General features: G+C 40.3%; 2 protein-coding genes across 2 annotated transcripts; one reads left to right on the forward strand and one right to left on the reverse strand.

The window, feature by feature from the left end:
- The first annotated feature begins 7,204 nt into the window (after nt 1-7,204).
- Nucleotides 7,205-16,662, forward strand: psme1 (proteasome activator subunit 1). The gene is made up of 11 exons (XM_079806896.1): nt 7,205-7,463; nt 7,638-7,670; nt 7,915-7,977; nt 8,098-8,199; nt 8,564-8,627; nt 9,168-9,265; nt 9,529-9,597; nt 13,321-13,388; nt 13,508-13,562; nt 13,672-13,758; nt 15,878-16,662. Exons 1-11 carry the CDS (start codon nt 7,425-7,427, stop codon nt 15,962-15,964), a joined length of 765 nt encoding a protein of 254 aa, XP_079663022.1. The 5' UTR covers nt 7,205-7,424; the 3' UTR covers nt 15,965-16,662.
- Nucleotides 16,663-17,116: 454 nt separating this feature from the next.
- On the reverse strand, nt 17,117-19,534 carry fitm1 (fat storage inducing transmembrane protein 1). The gene is made up of 2 exons (XM_079806895.1): nt 19,135-19,534; nt 17,117-17,948 (listed from the first exon to the last, which is right to left on the reverse strand). The coding sequence occupies exons 1-2, from the start codon at nt 19,398-19,400 to the stop codon at nt 17,255-17,257; spliced, it is 960 nt and encodes a 319-aa protein (XP_079663021.1). The 5' UTR covers nt 19,401-19,534; the 3' UTR covers nt 17,117-17,254.
- Between the last annotated feature and the right edge of the window lie 3,645 nt (nt 19,535-23,179).

The raw sequence follows: 23,179 nt of genomic DNA on the forward strand, positions 1-23,179 counted from the left end.
GAAACTCCAGGGTACCAGCCGAAGGTGGATTTTTGCCAAGGGAAAGACACCTGCTCACTGAGGAGGCTTACGGTGGAAATACTCGTGTGGGGGTCGCCGGAGGGGAACCATGCACACGGGGCACCTGGCCGGACATGAGGGTCTGGGCTCGAAAGGGCAGACTGAACTGATGTCGGCGTCGACAGTGCTGGAGGAGCTCAGGGCTCTCGGGGAGCTCACCTGAGGAGAATATCGCACGTATCCAGTCCGTGGAGTGGAGTGGCGAGCAAGCGAAGACACCAGAGCCTGGTCCATTACCGGCCCCTCGGGGGGGCGAGTACATAGTCGGACACTGGCTCCACTCGGAGATTGTAGAATCTGGCGAATGTGTTGGGTGTCGCCCAGCCTGCAGCTCTGCAGATGTCTGTTAGCGAGGCGCCATGCGCTAGAGCCCAAGAGGAGGCCACACTCCGGGTGGAGTGTGCCCTCACACCAATGGGAACTTGGTCGACCTTGCTGCTGGTAAGCCAAAACAATGGTGTCCACTGTCCAGTGAGACAACCTCTGCTTTGAGAGAGCTCTTCCCTTCCGCTCTCCACCATAACACACAAAGAGCTGGTCTGAGGTCCTGAAACACTGCATCATGTCTACGTAAGCGCGGAGAGCGCGTACTGGACAGAGCAATGCCAAGGCTGGGTCTGCCTCCTCCAAAGGCAGCGCTTGCAGGTTCACTACCTGATCTCTGAAGGGAGTGGTAGGAACCTTGGGCACATATCCAGGCCGGGGTCTCAGAATCACGTGAGAGTTGGCCGGCCCGAATTCTAGGCACGCTTCGTCAACCGAAAATGCCTGCAGGTCCCCAACCCTCTTAAGAGATGCCAATGCGGTCAGCAGAGCCGTCTTCATCGACAGAAACTTAATATCAACCGACCGCAAAGGCTCAAAGGGAGGCCTCTGCAGAGCACTTAAGACTACTGAGAGGTCCCAAGAGGGAACGAGAGGAGAGCGAGGAGGATTCAGTCTCCTCGCCCCCCTCAGGAACCTGATGATCAGGTCGTGCTGACTTACCTTTTTGTCTCCCAAGAGGTCGTGATGGGCAGATATTGCAGCCACATACACTTTCAGGGTGGAGGGAGACAGCCTTCGCTCCAGCCCCTCTTGGAGAAACTCAAGCACGGACCCGATCGGGCATTTCCAGGGGTCTTCTTGGCGGGAAGAGCACCAGGTGACGAAGAGGTTCCACTTCAACGCATAGAGGTGTCGTGTAGACTCTGCCCTAGCGGAAGTGATGGTGGCGGCCACCGTAGGTGGCAGGCCACTCAAACCTGCCGCGTCCCGTCCAAAAGCCACACGTGGAGCTTCCAGAGCGCTGGACACGGGTGCCATAGGGTGCCCCGTCTCTGAGAGAGGAGGTCCGGTCTCAGAGGGATAGGCCAGGGAGGGGCTGTCGCAAGCAGTAGCAGTTCTGAGAACCAGGTCTGGCCGTGCCAATACGGGGCGACCAACATGACCTGCTCCTTGTCCTCCCTGATCTTGCACAGTACTCGTGCGAGAAGGCTCACTGGGGGAAACGCATATAAGCGTAGGCCCTGGGGCCAGCTGTGCGCCAGTGCATCTGTGCCGAGCGTGCCCTCGGTCAGGGAATAGTACAGACTGCAGTGGGAAGAGTCGTGGGAGGCAAACAGATCTACCTGTGCGTCGCCGAACTGTTCCCAAATCAGCTGGACCGTCTGGGGATGGAGTCTCCATTCTCCAGGAAGTGGCTGAATCCGTGAGAGCTCGTCGGCTGCACGGTTCAGTTCTCCCGGGATGTGGATAGCACGAAGGGACCTCAGGTGCTTCTGACTCCATAAAACGAGATGGCGGGCGAGTTGAGACATACGGCGGGAGCGTAGACCGCCCTGGTGGTTGATGTACGCTACAGTGGCCATGTTGTCTGTCCGGACAAGTACGTGTTGACCCCTCAGCAACGCTCGGAAGCGGTGCAGGGCGAACCGTACTGCCAGCAACTCGAGGCAATTGACATGCAGAAGGCGCTGGGGTCCTGTCCAGGAGCCCGCAGCTGCTTGTCCATTGCACATGGCACCCCAGCCCGTGGAGGAGGCATCCGTTGATACAACAACATGCCTGGAAACTCGTTCTAAGGACACGCCGGTCCGTAGAAAACTGAGGTTCGACCACGGAGTGAGTGTCTGTAAGCAGGCCTGGGTTACTTGGACCCGGAGCGTGCCAGACCGCCATGCCCATCTCGGGACTCAATCGCGAAGCCAGTGCTGAAGCGGTCTCATATGTAGCAATCCGAGCGGCGTCACCGCGGCTGCAGATGCCATATGCCCCAGGAGCCTCTGAAAGTGTTTCAGTGGAACCGCACTCTTGCTCTCGATTTGACGGAGGCAAGTCAGCAGAGACTGCGCGCGCTCGCTTGTAAGCTGCGCGCACATGGCGACCGAGTCGATCTCCATTCTGAGAAAAGAGATCCTCTGCACAGGGCAGAGTTTGCTCTTCTCCCAGTCGACCCGAAGGCCCAAACAGGCTAAGTGGTGGAGAACCAGATCTCTGTGTTCGCAAACCTGCTCTCGAGAGTGACTCATTATGAGCCAGTCGTCGAGGTAGTTCAGGGTGCGAACCCCGTGCTGCCGTAGGGGCACAAGGGCTGCCTCGGCAATCTTCGTAAAGACGCGAGGGGACAGAGATAGCCCGAATGGGAGGACCGCGTACTGGTATGCCCGCCCCTCGAAAGCAAACCGTAGGAACGGTCTGTGTCGAGGTAGGATGGAGACATGAAAGTAGGCGTCCTTCAGGTCGATCGCTGCAAACCAATAGCCGGGACGAACGCATTCGAAAAGGCGTTTCGCTGTCAACATCTTGAACGGAAGCCTGTGTAGGTAACGGTTCAAGATGCGCAGGTCCAGGATTGGTCTTAACCCACCGGTCTTTTTGGGTACAATGAAGTAGGGGCTGTAAAACCCGGACTTCATCTCGGCTGGAGGGACAGGCTCGATCGCACCCTTTGCCAATAGGGTGGCAACCTCCACTCGCATGACAGGGGCATTGGCCCCGACCATAGTAAAGCGGACTCCCCGGAAGCAGGGAGGAGCCTGCGCGAACTGAATCGCGTAGCCGCGCCTGATTGTCTTTGCGACCCAGCGGGACAGCCCTGGAATCTGAAGCCAGGCTCCCAGGAACTGCACCAGCAGGGTCATTCGGACTACAGACGTACCCGGTGTGGGGCAGCGATGCAGCGTTACCGACCCGGACAAGGGAGGCTGTTGGGCATCCCGGTGTGGGGGTGCGGTTAACGGCTCCGTCCTGACAGAGGAGACCAGGGAAGGATGCACGTTCCACTGGGGTCTGCTCTGCCAGGAGGCTGGCGACAGAGAGGGATGCGAGTGGTGGGACCCGTGGTTGGCGCGCACTGGCATCACCGATCTCTGGGGGCTCAGGGATGGGAGTGTTAATTCTTTCATTGACCAAATTAGGGTGCTGCTGACCCGGGGGCCAGCAGCTGAACAAAGGATTTTCCCCCGGCCCTCCACCGGGGAAAGGAGTTGTCCTGCTACCATCTCCTGGAAAGAATTTCCCATCCCTGAGCCGCCCGTCTCAGGAGCGCCGCTTGGCCTGGCGTTTAGCGGGGCACGGGGCGGCCTGAGGGGACTGGGACGCCTTCCTACGGCTTCCTCCACGACCCGGCCCGGGTGAAGGCTGCTGCTTGGACCGGGTGGGAGGGGCGGGAGCCTTAGGAGGGCGTCCTCGGCGGTGAGCAGGCTGAGGCGACTGTGCCGGCGGCTGGGTGGAAGCAGCAGCTGGCCGCCGGGGCAGTATATGCTTGATAGCCTCAGTCTGCTTCTGGGCGGTTGAAAACTGTTGGGCGAAGCTTTCAACCGCTCCGCCGAAGAGGCCAGCCTGGGATATGGGGGCATCGAGGAAACGTGTCCGCTCGGTGTCCCGCATATCGGCCAGGTTTAGCCACAGGTGTCGCTCCTGGACCACATTTGTGGACATCACTTGACCCAGGGAGCGTGCGGTCACCTTCATCGCCCGGAGAGCGTGGTCGGTGGCGGCACGCAGCTCATCTAAGAGCCCCGGATCAACTCCACCCTCGTGCATGTCCTTGAGGATCCTGGCCTGGTAGACCTGGAGGATCGCCATGGCATGCAAAGAGGCGGCAGCGTGCCCCGCAGCTCTGTGCGATTTCGCCACCAAGGTTGATGTGAATCGACAGGCTTTGGAGGGGTGCTTAGGATCGCCTCGCCAGGTCGAAGCGCTCTGAGGACACAGTTGCATTGCAACAGAACGTTCAACCTGGGGGACCCCAGTGTACCCTTTGGCCGTGGCCCCATCAAGGGTGGAGAAGGCGGAGGAGACTGCAGACCGATCACGGGAAGACAACGGGGCCTTCCAGGACCGGGCAATCTCCTCATGCAGCTCGGGAAAGAAAGGTATTGGGGGCGGGGACTGACGTGAGTCAGCGCGGGCCCCCAAAAACCAATCATCGAGCCGCGAGCGTTCGGGACAGGGTGGAGGGTTCCACTCTAACCCTAGACTCGCGGCTGCCCGAGACAACATGGCTGTCAGCTCTGGGTCCAACTCGGGCAATGCTGGCGCGCCCGAAGGCGGCAGCACAGCCGAGTTATCATCCTCAGAGGACTCGAGCCCACCTTGTGATGCGGTGACCAACATCGCATCATCCTCCGGAGCGCCAAACGAAATGCGCGAGGGAGCCGGAGCTGGCCCCGCGATTTCAGCCTGGACACTCGCGAGTTGCGGAGCCTTTGTTCCACACCGTAACCCTCAGGTCACCCTGACCACCAGCCGAAGTACCGGCCACGGGGGGCACGGTAGATCGGGGTGTGGTTGAGGGGACTCTCACTTCATTACGAAGATCCTTGAGTCTTGACCGCAGCACCGCGATGGTCATGTTCTCGCAGTGGGAACATGACTCATCCACAAACGCTGCTTGAGCATGCTGAACGCCCAAGCATACCAAGCAGAGATTGTGCCCATCAGAGGAAGTCAGCGACCGGCCACACCCAGAAGTACACGGGCGAGACATCCTGAAAAGGACGTGCCACGTGTAAGCTCTTTTAGAGAGGAAGCTTCGCAGAGACGCCGAAGCGCCCAGGGACCACACACCAGCTGTCAGACGGACCACTGCGCAGATCAGCAGGCAGGCAGTATGCGATCACTGGAACGCGCCGTAGATCCAACGCCTCTGGAAAGCTGTTCGTCTCGAAGGCTGACAAAGACTCAGTTAGCAGGCTTGAAGGAGTGAAGAGGTTCTCTTGGCTCCAAAGCAGAAACATAATGCGATGTTGCTAGCATACTTCCTTATATACCCACGAGGTGGGGCGGAGTTACGCATGCAAATTCCACATGCCCATGGCATTGGCACGCCATTGGGCGCTGTTAAACACCTCGAAGGTAATTGGCTTCTAGGCGAAACCCCCATTCGTCAGTCACTGACGTACGTCGGAGTGACTGAACGAAAGGGAACAATGTTCTTTGGGTTCTGTATGTTTTTTTTGTTGTTGTTGTTTTTACACATATTGTAAATATAAAACATATTTCCATGTAGGCTATAAATACTTTAATTTTTAAATTTTAACATTAAAAAAAAACATTTTTTAAATATATTACAAAATGTAATTCAAAATATTCCAATAAAAAATATAGGAAAACCATATTAGCTCAAATAAATAACTGAAATATATGTTTTATATTTATGTTTGTAAAATACATAACACATTTTACAATATATTACATACATACATTATACATATATTTTACTTTATATTTTTATAATTTATTTAAAATATATATTAGCAATATTTTGAATATTTTTCTATACTTTGAATACATAAAAGGGGTATACAATGTATTTGTATGTATATTTCAATTTATTTTCAATAATATTTATATATATTTATTTTAAAATTTATACAAAAAATATATATATATATATATCAGGATAAATGCATAACTGAAATATTTGCCAAATACATTTATTTTTGTATTTTAGATTTATTTGTTAGTTTGTTTGTTTGTTCGTTTATTGACACATATTTACGTTTTTCTCATTTATTTTAAATATCTTAGCAATATTTTGAATATTTTTCTATAATTTTAAATAAACAAGTTGGATGCAATGTATTTTTATATTGATTCATTAATTACTCCATTCATTTATTTATTTATTTCATTTTTTTATTCAATTTAATTTAAAATTAGCAATATATTAGCAATATTCTGGACGTTTTCTGTTTTGTTTTTTTTAAATACATAACATACATGAAAAAATGCCATACATTCAAGTCAAGTCAAGTCATCACCTTTATTTCTAAAGCACTTTTTGCGGATTGCTTCAAAGCTGCTATACAGTGATGATAGGAAAATTATTTTGTTTTAGATTAATAGCTAAAGTAAGTTTTCGATTGATTAATTTCTGTTGTTAAAACTGATTTCAAAATGTAAAAACGCATGTAAAAAATTATACTGCACAAAATGAAAACAATAATGTAAATATTAGCTATTATTATAAGTGTGAATCAAAAAACTAAAAGCACATTTTAAAAAAAATCTCTTAAATGTCTTAGTGTGTTATTTGGTCATAATTTAGACTTTTTTATATATAATTTCAGTTTTGTATCTCATAATAGGACTTTTAATCATAATTTAGATTTGAAAGTCATAATTTTGCCTTTAAATCCAAATTTTTGAAATTTTATCTCAGATTTTTTTAAAGTCCTAATTTCAACTGTTCATTTCACAATGATTTAGCATGTCATAATTTTTACTTTTTATCTAGGCTAATAATGAGGACTTTTAAAATTATATTTTCAACATTTTATCTTATAATTATGACTTAGCATGTCATATTTTTGTATTTTCACTATTATGACTTTTCAATTCATATTTTTTACTTTTCATCTAATAATGAGGACATTTAATATGTTCAACATTTTATCTCTTAATTATGACTTTATGATAATTGAAATGAGCTGATCAGTAATAGTTGAATATTTAGTGTCCCCAATTGAGCAAGGAAAAAGCCAAAGGCGAGTCAGAGACGACAGTGGCAAGGAATCGTGACATGATGGAGAAAAAAAAAAAAACTAAAGCTGCATTTGCTGTCTCCTATAAGACTTTTATTCTATTTGGCAAAGCAAGCCTATTTCCGTAACTCGCTAAACGTTTTTTTGCATGTTGTCGCCCCCTTCGGTGACATCAGGAATTATTTATTTAATACATAATTCACTTTCATTTTCATTCTTTGTGCTGACTAACTGCGACTTATCGTCGTTTCGTCGATAACAACTGGATTTCATCGTCTCTTTTCAAACTAAACCCCACGTTACCCAGTGGGATAAGACAATAAACGCGTTTTTCTGCAAACAGGTTCAATAAAGTTTTGCAAAAGGACAAATCGAAACGACTATTCTGCAAAAATGACTTCCTTAGACATGAGCCCCGCGTCTAAGAAACAGGTAAGCCGCATATTATAGGCCCGAAACATAACTTAAACGAATTCATGACTGTTTATTGAGCGAAAAAAATGAGGGAATTTGAGTTTAACCTGTATATAAACATCAGCATATATAATGAAGGCGTATTTGTGTTGAAAATGTAAGTTTGACAGACACTTCCTATGTACTTTGCAGGTGGATGGATTCTCCCAAAAAATCACCAAAGAGGTAATTATACTCAAATTGCCACTCTCTGTCATCACTTATTTTACAAATATACCTCAGTAATTTAGTTTATGCTAAAATTCTAGTTATTATAGTTAAGACTGTGTATTATACTCTATTGTAATTGTGAAAAGAAATGAAACAACGTGACCGAAAGATTCATGAAGCAGTTTGATGGAGAACCAATATATGATTTTGCACTCGTAACAATAACTGTAAAGTGTGTTACATGTCATTCTCTCATCAGGCTGAACAGTTGATCTCAAATGTCTTCCCTGAGAAAATTGCAGCGATGGATAAAATATTACAGGTATGAAGTCATCCAGCAGGTGCATCATAAACATTCACACCCAGTGAGTACAGGTTGTGCTGTGGTTAAGCAATGTCGCTTGTGTTTGTATTTATGTTATTTTAATTTTAATTTTTTTAGGGTTCCTGTAGTCTGAAGGATCTGTCTGTCGTCAGGGCTCCTCTGGACATCCCGATCCCAGACCCTGCCAAAGAGGAGCTTAAGAAGAAGAAGAAAGAGGCGGTACACATTCTTTTTTATCAACAAGCCTAATTATTTACATTATTTCAATATAGAACAAATATACCAGGACAAATAAATGACTGAAATGCATCCAATGCATTTCAAATATATATTAGCAACATTTTAGACATTTTCTATATTTTAACATGATATATATGAAAAATGTCATACATTTAGGTGAAGGCATCGTATAAATGAATGACATTCTCTTTCTATAATTAATTCCTCATTCACACTATTGCTCAGTTAAGTTTTACCAAAAAATGACACTAATTATCCACATTAAAGACTTTTTAGGTCAATTTTTGCACCTCCAAGTTTGTGGTTTAGTTTAAGTAACCTATTCAACTTTTTATTCACACAGAAAGAGGCCAAAGAGGGAAAAGAGGGAAAGAAGGGTGGAGAGAAAGGAGAAGAAGAGGATGAAGGTAAATGTATAGATGCAATTTGGAAAATGAAACTGAAAATGTTAATTGTTCGGTTCCCTTTTGCCTGGATCTGAATTCCCCCAAATGCAAAATGTCAATGTGTAATTCACAGCATGAACACAGGTTGGCACTGTTGGACTGTTAATGTCATGGACATTGTTCAGAACCTAAAGATTTTTGAATAAGCAATTACTTTGTGACTGCTAAAAAAAACTATATTCTATTGTATGAGTGTAATGCCATGTTGTCATTATCACAAATCCTTTCCTGTGTGTCCTCATTGGATAGTAAAGTGTCCATCGTATGCACTATGCACACTTCAGAATCTCGCCAGAAGTAATTTTTTGCCTACTCTTTTATGAGGACTGTGAATTCGGACATACTTATTTTGTCACATACTGTTTTTTCGCCTGCTATATAGTAGGGAATTATGCAATGTTGGACGCAGCCAAAGTATTCCATCCATCTCTGTCCGTACAAACTGAAGTGGTGATTTGGAGAGCACAAATTTAACTAATAATATTATTTTTGATTTGAAAGGTCCTCCCTGTGGTCCCATCGCCTGCAATGAGACAGTAGAGAAACTCTTCAAGCTCATCAAGCCTGAGATTCAGACTCTAAAGGAGTGTCTCAACACGGTGAGGAAGTGATATCATGCTAACTATGCAGATCTGAACAGTTACATTAAAAAAAATGTAAAAAAAAAACTTAAACCTGTCAAAAAAAAAGTAAATATGATATTCCATTGTTACCTTCTTGATGATTTTTTTGACATTTGTAATTGCTCAACTGGTTCTATAATACTGTAATTTATAGTTAATTTGTACTGCATGTAGACTCTTTAATAAAGCATTTTGGTACATTTTTGAAAATTTTGTAACATTGTGACACCTTTGTGCAGGTGTCAATGTGGATCCAGCTACAGGTCCCCAGAATTGAAGATGGGAACAACTTCGGAGTTTCTGTACAGGTCAGTTAGCCCTATATAGTGACTTAATGAAATAACTTTTTCCACATCTGTAAGTATAGATTTGAATTTCTGAATTTTTGTATTAGAAAAAGAAAGAAAAAAACTCATTAAATAACTATATGATGATGCTTTAAATGTGTAAAATCGATTTAAATTATATTTAAATAAAAAAAACCCCCGAAAACTTCTGAAAGTCAACAGCAGTGTTTTACTGTAGCATTACATAAAAATTTAATTTTAACGTTGATGTAGATAAACAAACAAAAAACTATTCAAAAACCACCATCTCTTTGGTAATATATAGCAATAGCAACCTGAAAACTTCAAGATCATACAAAAATATTTTTGTTAGTGTACTTTACTTTTATGTTATAATTTTTTTTGTGTGCAAATTACAAACAATAGGATAAATGCTATAAAAAAAGATACAAATGAAATAAACAGTGCTTTAACATTTTACACTTTTTCAGGTAGGACTACAAGGTTTATTTAAAGGGATAGTTCACCCAAAAATGAAAATGAGCCCATCATTTACTCACCCTCAAATCATCCTAGGTGTATATGACATTCTTCTTTCAGACGAATAAAATCGGAGTTATATTTCAAAAGTCCAGGCTAATCCAAGCATTAGAATTGGATTTATAGTTGCTCTGTTTTTGAAATCCATAAAAAGTGCATCTGTCCGTCAAATAACGTGCTCCACACGGCTCCGGGGTGTTAATAAAGGCCTTCTGAAGCGACGCATTTGTGTAAGAAAAATATCCATATTTAAAACTTTATCAAGTAAACTTTCGGCCGACCACCTTCTGTGGAAAAGTGTTGAATGTTGAAAGTGAAACTCAAAATGCGTACGTGACGTCATGACGAGCCTACCTGGTCGCGTTAGTCTTTCGATCGGCAGGGGAACTTTCAATTTTTCCATAAATTGAACAGCGAAGGCGGTCGGCCGAAACTTTACTTTATAAAGTTTTAAATATGGATATTTTTCTTACACAAACGCGTCGATTCCCTTCAGAAGGCCTTTATTAACACCCCAGAGCCACGTGGAGAACGTTATTTGATGGGCAGATTCACTTTTTATGGACTTCAAAAACAGAGCAACTATGAATCAAATTCTAATACTTGGATTAGCCTGGACTTTTGAAATATAACTCAGATTTTATTCGTCTGAAAGAAGAATGTCATATACACCTAGGATGACTTGAGGGTGAGTAAATTATGGGCTAATTTTCATTTTTGGGTGAACTATCCCTTTAACAGTAACATTCAAGTAAGAAATAAAACAAATTGAATAATCAAATGTAAAAAACGCTGCATGAACTAAATAGTGATTCTTGAGCAGTGAGTGATTTTCTCTTTGTCGTTTGTTGCTTGAGTAACATTAATGACAGACAGCAGCAGGTTTTTTAGGTTACTGTCACTTTAAGAACCGCACAAATCCATTATACTATATTCTTTCTCAACTGTTTACATTCACTTAAAGGAACACGCCAACTTTTTGGGACTTTAGCTTATTCACTGTATCCCTCAGAGTTAGATAAGACCATACATACCATTCTCTGTGTGTGCCATAACTCTGTCTGACACACCCACCGCTAGCCTAGCTTAGCACAAAGACTGGAGGTAAACGGCTCCAGCTAGCCTACTGCTCAATAAGGGACAAAATAACAGCATTTTCCTATTTACATGTTGTGATGTGTATAGTTACTTTGTGTACTAAGACCGACGGAAAATTAAAAGTTGTGATTCTCTAGACCGATATGGCTAGGAACTAATCTCTCATTCCTGCGTAATAATCAAGGAACTTTGCTGCCGTCCCATGGGTGCAGCGGCGCAATGAGATTTTCTGAAGAGACTTGATCGCATTATATGATGAACAGATTGAATTTAGGCTTTTATTCACATTTAAACATTGATCAGCGAACACAAACAGAAGCTCAGCCGAACCTGCTTGGCACGTGAGAACAAACCTCTTGTGTAAACTCAAACGTGCAACGTAACACCCAAGAATGAACCTCATTGGTTCTCTCATGTCAAGCGAACATGCTTGAGCTTCCGTTTACCACAACTGATGTTTGTGCTGATGAATGTTTATATGTGAATAAAAGCCTCAATTGAATCTGTTCATAGTGTCTTTTCAGTGATCGTGTCTTTTCAGAAAATGTATGTATGTATGTCCAGTTTATTCTTTGCTATCTGCGTCGACCTAAGACTTTTTGTAACTTTTTGAAGTTTTAAAATAATTCAGAAATCGCAAGCCAATACGATATGCATGTACGTTTGAAATATTTTAAAATATTGTGCAGCCTCAATATATATGTATAAAATGTGTCATTTAAGAGGGGTAGGGGAGAGCGGGGCACAACCTAACACTTTTTGACTGTCTCAGTTTGTGTAAATTCACTTGGGGCTCAGAGTATTTATTTTTTCCCACATTAATTCCCCACATGTCTAGTACAAATATGTGGTTTTGTTTCATTAATACGGTGTATACTTCTTTCTTGATTTACCCCGAAAGAATGGAAGTGAAATGTGACAACATGCCCCATAGGTGCATGGATGGGTACATTGTAACATGTGAGGGGCACTTTGTAACATGACCAAATGACCGCTTAAAATGTTACCTGTTATAATTAAAAAAAATATACAAGACAAACTAAAATATTTAGTCAATAAAATACAATTATTAACTTTTTAAAATAAAATAATGGCATTTTTTAATCATTAAAAATATACTGATTTTTGAGTTTGACAACAAACACATCGCTAAATACAGCTAAACAGCAGAGTTAAAAACATAATAATAGTTAATAATTTCTGAACATTGACTCTCAGTCATTATTCACCCTTTTCTCATGGTTTCTCAAAAGAATTCATAAAAGTATAGAATATAATAGCGTAGTTCTAATAGGGGCTCATTGTAACGCAGTGTTACAACACACTCCAACTGCGCAACTGGGATTTAAACCACGGCTCGTGTCTTCTGCTGGTTAGATCAGCATTAAAGAACGATCTCAACTGATAAATAACAGATATAAGATTAAAATAATATCAGATTTGTCTTGTTTTAAATAAACACAAAAAAACAGAAATTAGAACTTAAGTAAGAAATGTACTTTTGCTATGGTTAAATAAATGCTCAGTGATATCTTCCAAAGATTTTTTAATTTTGGTGCTATTTTTTCTCTCAATAATGTTGATATGGCAACTAGTTAATACACTAAGTTTCGTCATCCTGGCATGTGTGGAAAGTGTTTCAACTAAGGTTGTGCCCCGCGCTCCCCTAATCAAAATTATATCAATTAACAAATGTATAATATATATTTAATGTAATTTATTTTATATACCAAAATGATGTGTAATGTATGGAAAGTTTAATAAATGTGTGTGGATGACACTTGCAGAATATATGTGCAACTTTATGACTTGTGCACTTTATGATTTTTTAATTTATGCACGGTTAATATTTCATTTTAAATATTAATTAGAGTTTTAAATTACTTTACCAATCAAACGTTTGGGGTTTGTTGTTTTTTGAAAGCAAGGATGCACTGTATTGATCAAATAAGGCAGTACAAAGTACACTACAAAAGGATCATGTGACACTGAAGACCGGAGTAATGATACTGAAAGTTCACAGGACATATTGATGAGGCTGTGGTACATAGGATAGAAACGTTGTACTTATTTAATATGTGAATAAGTGCAAAAATGTTCCCACAGGAAAAAGTTTTTGAACTGCTTACCGCCACCCGCACCAAGATCGAGGGATTTCAGACACAGATTTCCAAGTAAGAGACCAGACTGCATCACAACCACAGTCAAACACTAACCTCCTGATGTCTCTATTACAAATGCAGTTATAGTTATTTATATTATAGTTTTTTTTAATGTGTTTGCCTTTACTCAGGTACTACAGCGAGAGGGGAGACGCTGTAGCCAAGGCTTCCAAACAGCCACATGTGGTCAGTTTAATTTGTGTTAGATTTAGACATTGCTAACCAGCTGAATTATATATGTTTTCCAAAATCTTTGAGCTTCTGATAATTTGATTGTTTTGTTGCTTGGAAACAGGGAGATTTCAGGCAGCTTGTCCATGAACTGGATCAGCACCAGTACTGTGAGTTACGCATCGTAGCACTGGAGATTCGCAACATTTACGTAAGTCCAGTCTCAGCTTACCCTGATCAAAACATCTCAATGCTGCAATCAGTGGCTTAGGCAGAATTTATGGTCGGGCCTGGGCAAAAGTGAGTGGGCACTTTCATGCGGGGGTGGGGTGTGGTTGGAGATTGTGCAGTGTCCCACCTACAAATTACACCTGTGCTTTCAGGTAAAATAACGGATGGACTAAATATTCAGGTCATTTCAATCTTATTCTCTTTGATCCTATTGAAAAAATAAGTCACAAACGTGCCCAGTCAGTGTCACTAGCCGCGTTTCCATGACTAAAACTTTTGCGATAATTTCTAAATGTTGATAAAAACTATTGCGAAATGTCATTTACTAATGTTATGCGACTAAAACTTTTTTTTCCTCGCGATAAGTCATTACAAAAATTATGCTAACGTATGCGTTACGCAGTTCGTAGTTATAGGAAGAAGGAGGCGGGAACCTGCGAACGTTCAACAAACTTTAATCAATAAATGAACAAACTGTTATTAAAAACGACGCACACACACATAGTAAAACATAAAACATCGGAAGCATAAAAGGAGTCCCTTTTCCATACATACACAAAAAAACATTTTAATCCAGTTAATTATATATTTTGCTGTATCGTGTCAGTAAGAAATATCAGTTAACATTTCAAAACATTCATTTTGCCATTAATTGTAATAATCCAGTGAGATTTTTGCATGCACAAGGACTCTGACAACAGCCGGACATGAACAAAACACAACATAAAGTCCAGGCCTGGCCCTCTCTCATCCTTCACTGTCGTCGCTCCTCCTTTTATGCTTCCGAGCTCCTCCGTGAGAGGATTCAAGGCCGGTGTGACGTACAGCTGGCGCTCATCTTCAATCATGCACCGGCCTCGCGCCACTCTCTCACAGCTCTCGCTCTCCCTGCTTGTCACAGTATGTTGGTAGGTTTCCTAATATCCCAGCCACCGCACTAGCCATTATTTTTAATCGAAGGAGATGTTGGCGTGTTATCCAAGCATTAATGGCAAGGAAAGCCCTTTATACTTGGGAGCGGCCACATATGGGGTGTTTGTGGATGTTTCACCCTCATATCTGCTTCAAGGTCTTAATGATAATTTGTGGTTTTTCTGTTGTTTAGAGTCCAGTATTCCTGTAATTCTATTGTCTTTTATGAGTCTCGTCTTCTGTCCAAACATACTGCGTTATCTGTAAAGAATGATAGACTTTTACACATGCCAGGTGACCTGTAAATGCGAAAAAACTGTTTCCATTGCAGTTTTGTGAAAATTTCCTTTTTCGAATTAGCTGAAAATCTACCTCATGTGAGCGTAAAAACTTTTTTGTGATATATGGGATTTTTTTGCAAAATTGACGCGTTTCCATTGGGCGTATTTTCAATTTCAATTTGCGTGATTTGAAGGGTAATGGAAACGCGGCTACTGTCAACAGAACCAAAAACTGTAGCTACAACCTGTCCACATACAAAACATGAGCAGCGGTTACAACACACGTTAGACACTTTATTTCCACTTTTCTAATATTTTCTTCATTTTTATTGAAAACAAACGCCTTTCCTGATCTGACAAGTGATGGGAAAAGGAAGTAGAACAAGTTTGGCAAAAGGCGGATTCGAACCTCAGGTCGAATTGTGTCAAAACTTCACCCCAAAACCCCACACTATCACTACTGACAGTTCCTTACGGTGTGTTCCTGGCTTTACAGAATGAACCTGCTTAGTTACTTGCGGGCTGATGGATGAGCTCTCTCCCACGTCAATAAGTCCTTTATATAGAATTTTGCATCGCTGCTGTTTATCTATCACACAACTGCAAATTACAGGCTAAGTGAATAGGCAAACACACTTCATGAACTCGCATGCATGAGACAGCCTGACACCTAATTGTCAATCAAACTCATCAAGCATTATGCAAAAACCATAGAATGTAAAAAAAAACACATTTAGAATTTGAGATGTTATAATAATTTTGTAATTACGTTTAAACAACTGTTAATTAACAAATATTATTATATTTGAATAATAACTGGGGGGGGGGGGGGGGGTAATGTAAGTTGGGTCTTGCGTGTGTCGTAAGATGGCTTTGACTGATTTCATCCCTTCTGTTCAACTCTAGGCCATGCTGTATGATGTCATCATCAAGAATTTTGACAAGATTAAGAAGCCCAGAGGAGACTTATCTTCAAAAGCGCTTATCTACTGAGAACCGCAGCCGACACACAAACACACACATTTGCTGAAAAGTAAAACATGTCATATTGAGTTTCACATGCACAGTCACAGTGCATTGACTTGAGCTTCAGTTACATCAACAGAATCAACTGTAGTAGTTTTTCCTCAATAAAGAGTTTAGCTAAATGTGGCGTCACTCATGTTTTCATTCCTAGTGTCACATGACATTTAGATGTAATATCTTTATAAATGCATTATGGTTTGACAAAACAGGAAGATAACTATATATATTGAATTGTTTTATAGTTAAAGAAAATAATACTTTTTTATTTAGCAAGGTGGCAATAAATTGATCCAAAGTGACAGTAAAGAGATTTATAAAGTTTTAAAGGATTTATATTGCAAATAAATGCTGTTCTTTTTATATTTTTATTCATCAAAGAATCCTGAATGAATTGTTGCATGATGGTTTACACAAAAATATAAGCAGAACACATTAATAATAATAACAATAAATGTTTTTTGAACTCCAAATAAGCAAATTAGAAGGATTTCTGAAGGATCATGTGACTAGAGACTGGTAATGATGCTGAAAATTCAGCTTTGCCAACACAAGAATAAATTACATTTGAAAATATATTCAAATGGAAAGCAGTTATTTTAATAATATTTCACAGTATTACTGTTTTTACTGTATTTGTTTATAAAATAAATGCGGACTTGATGAGTATAAAAAAAATACAATAAGGTATTATTACTTAACACTAGACAATGCATTAACCAACATATAGCAATGAGCAATACATTTGTTGGTTAATGTTGGTTTATTTGTTAGACTTTGTTAACATTAGTTAATCAAAATACAACTGTTTATTGTTTGCTCAGGTCCATTAAATAACAAAATTACAGATACAACTTTGATTTTAAAATGTATTAGTAAATGTTAAAATGAACATACTTCATATATATATATATATATATAGATAGATAGTACTATGCAAAAGCCTTAGGCATGTTAGTATTTTCACACAAAAATGTTTTTCGAGCCAGTTATTTATATATTTTGCTGTAGTGTGTCAGTAAGAAATATCAGTTTACATTTCAAAACATTCATTTTGCCATTAATTGTGATAATCCAGTGAGATTTTTGCATGCACAAGGACTCTGACAACAGCTGGTGCTCCACATGGAGATCTGATCTCACCGTCATCGAGTCTGTTTTATGAAGAAACAGAAAAAAATGAGACTGACTAAATCCAGAAGAACTGCGGCAACGTCTCCAAGACGCATCTAATTGGATTGGCACAGTACTGTATATTTCTTATTTCCTTAACATGCATGACACATTTACTGCAGTTTTATGAGTGATGTCCGATTGCGAAGCTCTTGGTCTTCCAAGACAGCACCAGCCAGGCTTTAAAACATACCAGCCCTTATAAAGTCCCTTCCATCCCAGATACCCAAGAGCTCCTCCAACCAGCTGAGAAGGGAACTGGGGGAAGTGCCGTAGCAAGCAGAAAATCAGGAAAATCCAGAGACTCATCAACAATACGCACAGCATGAAGAGAATCCTCAGTGGCGCCCCCAGAGGCTTTCCTAGAGCCATGCAGGGCCCAAAAACGGCTATTTCCTCAGCAAGAATCAAACAACATAAACTTAGAATCAGGATGTCATCAGACACCTCACATCCCTGCCATTGTAGCCCGGCCTTAAGGCAGGCTGCTTTGCCCTTTTGCTCTCTCAGTAGTAATAAGGGGCCTGTATCAGAGTCCAGGAGCTCCCCGGGGTTCCTGCAAACTTCTGTGGTGCTTTGTAGAGGCTCAAAACAGCTTCCTGAGGCGTCCACTAGGAAGGAGAGAACGTGACGGAACAGTATCCACAGCGTCCCGGTCACAGCGAGCCGAGAGAGGTGACGGATTGAGTGAACGAGGGAGTTACTGATGCAGTATGACAGAAGAAAGACGAAAGAGCCACATAATATACAGGTCCAGCCCCAGCATGAATGCAGAAATACCCTATGAGATCACAACAACCAGAATCAAAGAGATATCTCAGAACACAAACATTACAAAGGAAATAAATACAAAACGGTTAATAAACTATAAATAATTCAAATACATCAATAATAATAAATAAATAGTAAACTTGTGACAAATAGTAAGATCTGCTCTATAAAAAAGTGTATGGGAATGTATGGAAAGAGACTGGTGTAATCAGTTATATACTATAACTATATATATTTATATATATATATTATTTTATCACACATTTTCTGAAAATAAATGCTCTAAATTACAATATTTTTATTTTAAGTGTGTGTGTGTGTGTGTGTGTGTGTGTGTGTGTGTGTGTGTGTGTGTGTGTGTGTGTGTGTGTGTGTGTGTGTGTGTGTGTGTGTGTGTGTGTGTGTGTGTGTGTGTGTGTGTGTGTGTGTGTGTGTGTGTGTGTGTGTGTGTGTGTGTGTGTGTGTGTGTGTGTGTGTGTGTGTGTGTGTGTGTGTGTGTGTGTGTGTGTGTGTGTGTGTGTGTGTGTGTGTGTGTGTGTGTGAGAGAGAGAGAGAGAGAGAGAGAGAGAGAGAGAGAGAGAGAGATTAAGAGAGTATTAAGATTTATTACAATTTACACAAAAACCGAATACAATTCAGAGGTTTATGCTTAAAACAAGGAAAGTCTGGAAAAATACAGATTAAGATTAAGTTTGTTAAATATTTTAACATGTATAGCTTAAATATTTTTACAATTTACAGCTTAAAAATTTAACAATTTACAATAATTAATAGCTTCACAATAATAAGTATTAAACATATTATTTAATTAAAGAAATATGCTAACAATTATAGGTTCAATTTGTTTACATTGGGCTATATGCATTAACTAACATTGATTTATTTTTAAACATTTCAACAAGTTGAATGAATTAATATTATTTGATGCATTATGAATGATGATGAATAAACAATGAACAATATAAAATTAACATTAACCAAAATAAATGCTAAAAAAAATCAGTATTTGTTGATTATGCATAAATTAATAAAGAGAGCAATTCCAATCGGGTCCTTGCACAATCAGTAATTGAACCGTATTGTAAAGTGTTACTAATAATATTTACAATAATAATGTGTATTTTAAAAAATCCTATATTTTAAAGGTAAAAGAGTCGAGTAATTCCTCTGGTACAGTTAACTAAGTAAGATCTTGCCTGTACAGGTAGTGGTTCTTGTTGCCAAATATGCTGTACTTGGACACCCAGAGACTCAGAACAGGTCCAAACAGCACCAGCACAGAGAGGAGGAAGTGAAAGTGCCGTCTGAAGAACAAATGACCAAGTATTCCAGCTGTGAGATCAGTAAACAGCACCAGAGCCGAGTGCAGAAGCTTGTTGGCAGAGTTATGGATCTTATAAAGTATCTCCTTTTGTCCACAATGATCCATCTTGGTTTGCTCAGGGCAGTACTTCCAGCGCATGTCTAACAAATCCTATAACAGCACAAATTGAGAGAAAGACAGAGATGAGACTGTTCTACCATCTGTGTTAATAGCTTCCCTTTTGTTTTCACAGCTGAGCTCAACCTGCTGGTTTATGTCACACGTCTCATCATTTACCCTCTCACTCACTGAGTCCCTGACAACATGTTGGTCCCTAACAGCTCCGAACATTCCCATCTTATCAGCTTGTTGTAGCCCTCATGTGTGTGTGATATAAAGCAGGGCAGCAGCATTCCCTTAGTGTTTTCAACTGTATTTAGCATTTACGTGTCTGTGATTCAACTAACAGTTTTTCCTTACAATCATTACACGTTGATTTAAAAATATATATAAATGTTACACATAAACAAAACAATGGTAAAAATAATAGTTCATTTTTTTGTATATTACACTCCTAACAGAAAATTAACAACTATTAACAACTATAAGCCTATATAAAGGAACCACCAGAATCCTTCCACCCTACTTCATTAAAATGTTTTCTTACCTGTAATTTGGTCAAGGCACTCTTGTTGACTTCAACCATGAGGAAAGAGCTGATTCCATTAAATTTGATGTTCATTCCTTTGCTCAAATTGGTTCAATTTGAAGCAAAATAAATGCGGCAGCTGATCACAAGATATTTACCTACAGAGCACTGACTTATCTAATATTGGTTACTATAACAAAAAATATAATAAAACTGCAGCTCTTGTTGGGTGTTCCCGGTCTGCAGTGTTCAGTATCTGGGTCAAAGACGAAGCAGGGGTTTCAAGCATCCAAAAAATTAATGTGTAATGCAATTTCCCTGTACATTAGAATATGTCCGGTTTAATTTCATATTTTCTGAGCAAAAAATAATGACTATCACACATTTTACCATGATTTACAGAAGACACCCACTAAAATGACATTCAGTGTGACACTATTTATGCATCAGAAAATCTTATTAGGCATATTTAAAACAGGAATCATTTGAAGACTATTTAAAGGGATAGTTCACCCAAAAATGAAAATTAGCTCATAATTTACACCCTCAAGTCATAGGTGTATATGACATTCTTCTTTCAGACGAATAAAATCGGAGTTACACTATATTACAAAAGTCCAGGCTAATCCAAGCATTAGAATTTGATTCATAGTTGCTCTGTTTTTGAAGTCCATAAAAAGTGCATCTGTTCGTCAAATAACGTTCTCCACGCGGCTCCGGGGTGTTAATAAAGGCCTTCTGAAGCGAATCGACACATTTGTGTAAGAAAAATATTCATATTTAAAACTTTATCAAGTAAACTTTCGGCCCACCGCCTTCCGTGGAAAAGTTTTGAATGTTGAAAGTTAAAGGGTTAGTTCACCCAAAAATGAAAATTCTGTCATTAATTACTTACCCTCATATCGTTCGACACCCGTAAGACCTCCGTTCATCTTTGGAACAGAAATGAAGATATTTTAGTTGAAATCTGATGGCTCAGAAAGGCCTCCATTGGCACAATGGCACTTTACACTCTCAAGACCCTTAAAAGGTACTAAAGACGTCGTTACAAAGTCCATCTCACTACAGTGGTTCTAAAATAACTTTATGAATCGGTGAGAATTTTTGTGCGCAAAAAAACCCTAAATAACGACTTACATATTGATGACGATTTCAAAACAAGGCATCATGAAGCTTCGAAGCGTTATGAATCAGTGAGTCGAATCAGCAGTTTGAATCGCCAAATTTCAGCAGTTTGGCGGTTTGACACGTGATCCGAATCATGATTCAGCTCACTGATTCATAACGCTTCGAAGCTTCATGAGGCCGTGTTTTGAAATCGTCATCACTATGTAAGTCGTTATTCAGGGTTTTTTTGCGCACAAAAACTATTCTCGCCAATTCATAAAGTTATTTTAGAACCACTGTAGTGAGATGGACTTTGTAACGACGTCTTTAGTACCTTTTAAGGGTCTTGAGAGTGTAGAGTGCCATTGTGCCAATGGAGGCCTTTCAGAGCCATCAGATTTCAACTAAAATATCTTAATTTCTGTTCTGAAGATGAGCCCACAATACTAATTAATTGTCCTTTTGTCCTTTTTAAATCTTTGTATTTTGCCACACATTTTCAAACCACTAAGTTTACCCATTTGTCAGCAAGAAGTTTTTGTAAGGAAGTGAAAATCAGTTAAAATATAATATTTTTTTTATATATATATTTTAATGATTACAGGTTAGAATAAATATATTGTTTAATTTTTACATAAATAAATATGTTACGCTGAATGACCACGGTTTGTTACTCTGAATGACATTTTGCCAAAAAGGGAGATAGTATTGCCATTGTTCCCATAATTGCAATGTTTTTAGTATTAGTCTGTATCATTAAATTAGTTTTAATAATATTCCTTAGTAAATGACGACAGAAGCAGATGTTGACAATAATAAGCAATAATAAGAGCTCTAGCATTTAAAGCATCAGACGACAAAACTGCAGTAGCCTAGATGCTTAGAATGAACAGTGTGGACGCTGATATGGTAACCATTATAATTACCATAATAGTTATTGTTCTTGGTGTGAATGGGCTTTAAGAGTGTCTGCATTTACTTTTTGGGTTTTTGGCATTTTGCAGTGCCTTTTAACTCTCTCTGTTCGTGGGCATCTAAAATGAATCAATAACACAAATTAAACAATACAAAAATGCATTAAAATATTGATATTTATTAAGTTTAACAAATATTTGTTCTTGCTAAACATTCCTCATTTATCTGTAATATAAATAAGATGCTAGAATTTGCATTACACTGAATGAAAAAAAGAATGACGAAACTTCTACTTCAGCTTATATTGCAGGCCATCAACTGGCCACTTATATCAAACAGTGAGCTTGACCAGTAAAGTTAATCACAATTATTCACAACATCTACCTATTTTTCAAAAAAATCTAACAATTTAAGTGTTTTTTGGCATTTCACTGAATGACATGCGGTTTTGTAACTTAAGGATGAATTCACTTTTCGGCAGCACCACATGGTGGTGATGTCACATACTGTTTTTATATTGATCCTGTTACAAACTGCATTTTCGTGACAAAAGTCCCCTGGTTATTTAAATACTTAAAAAAGTCGTTGTAATATAACGCAGCCAACACTTATTTGAAAATGCCAAGGAAACATTTTTTTTTTATGTTTTTTTTTTTACTTGGTATTTTATACGTTTATTTAAAGATGTAATGACAAAATCAAAGTCCGGACCATACGTTGAATGACAAATTTACACTTTGGAACATTATTTCCCCTATATGGTGATGTTTTATTTTGACAAAAGTAATTTGAAATAGAAAGTAGACACTTTACTTGCATTTAACATGTTTTTAATGTGTATAAAATGACTTTTGTAAACTTTATTTAATACTGACGCCAAAATTGTGACGTCTCGTCTTTGACCCATAAAAGTGGTCCAAGGAAGGAACAGTGGTGAACCGGCGACAGGGTCATTATGAGCGGCCAAGGCTCATGCACGTGGGGAGCGAAGGCTGGCCCGTGTGGTCTGATCAAACAGACGAGCTCAAGAAGTCAATGCTGGTTCTGATAGAAAGGAATGCAGTGCCGCAGACAAGTCAGGATGCCCATGCGGACCCGTCCACCGCCGAAAGCGCCAACAGTGGGCACTTGAGCATCAGAACTGAACCACGGAGCAATGGAAGAAGGTGGCCTGGTCTGATGAATCTTGTTTTCTTTTCCATTACGTGGATGGCTGGGTGAGTGTGCGTCGCTTACCTGGGGAACACATGGCACCAGGATGCACTAT

This window comes from Gobio gobio, assembly GCF_949357685.1.
Source record: "Gobio gobio genome assembly, chromosome: 23".
Taxonomy (NCBI): domain Eukaryota; kingdom Metazoa; phylum Chordata; class Actinopteri; order Cypriniformes; family Gobionidae; genus Gobio; species Gobio gobio.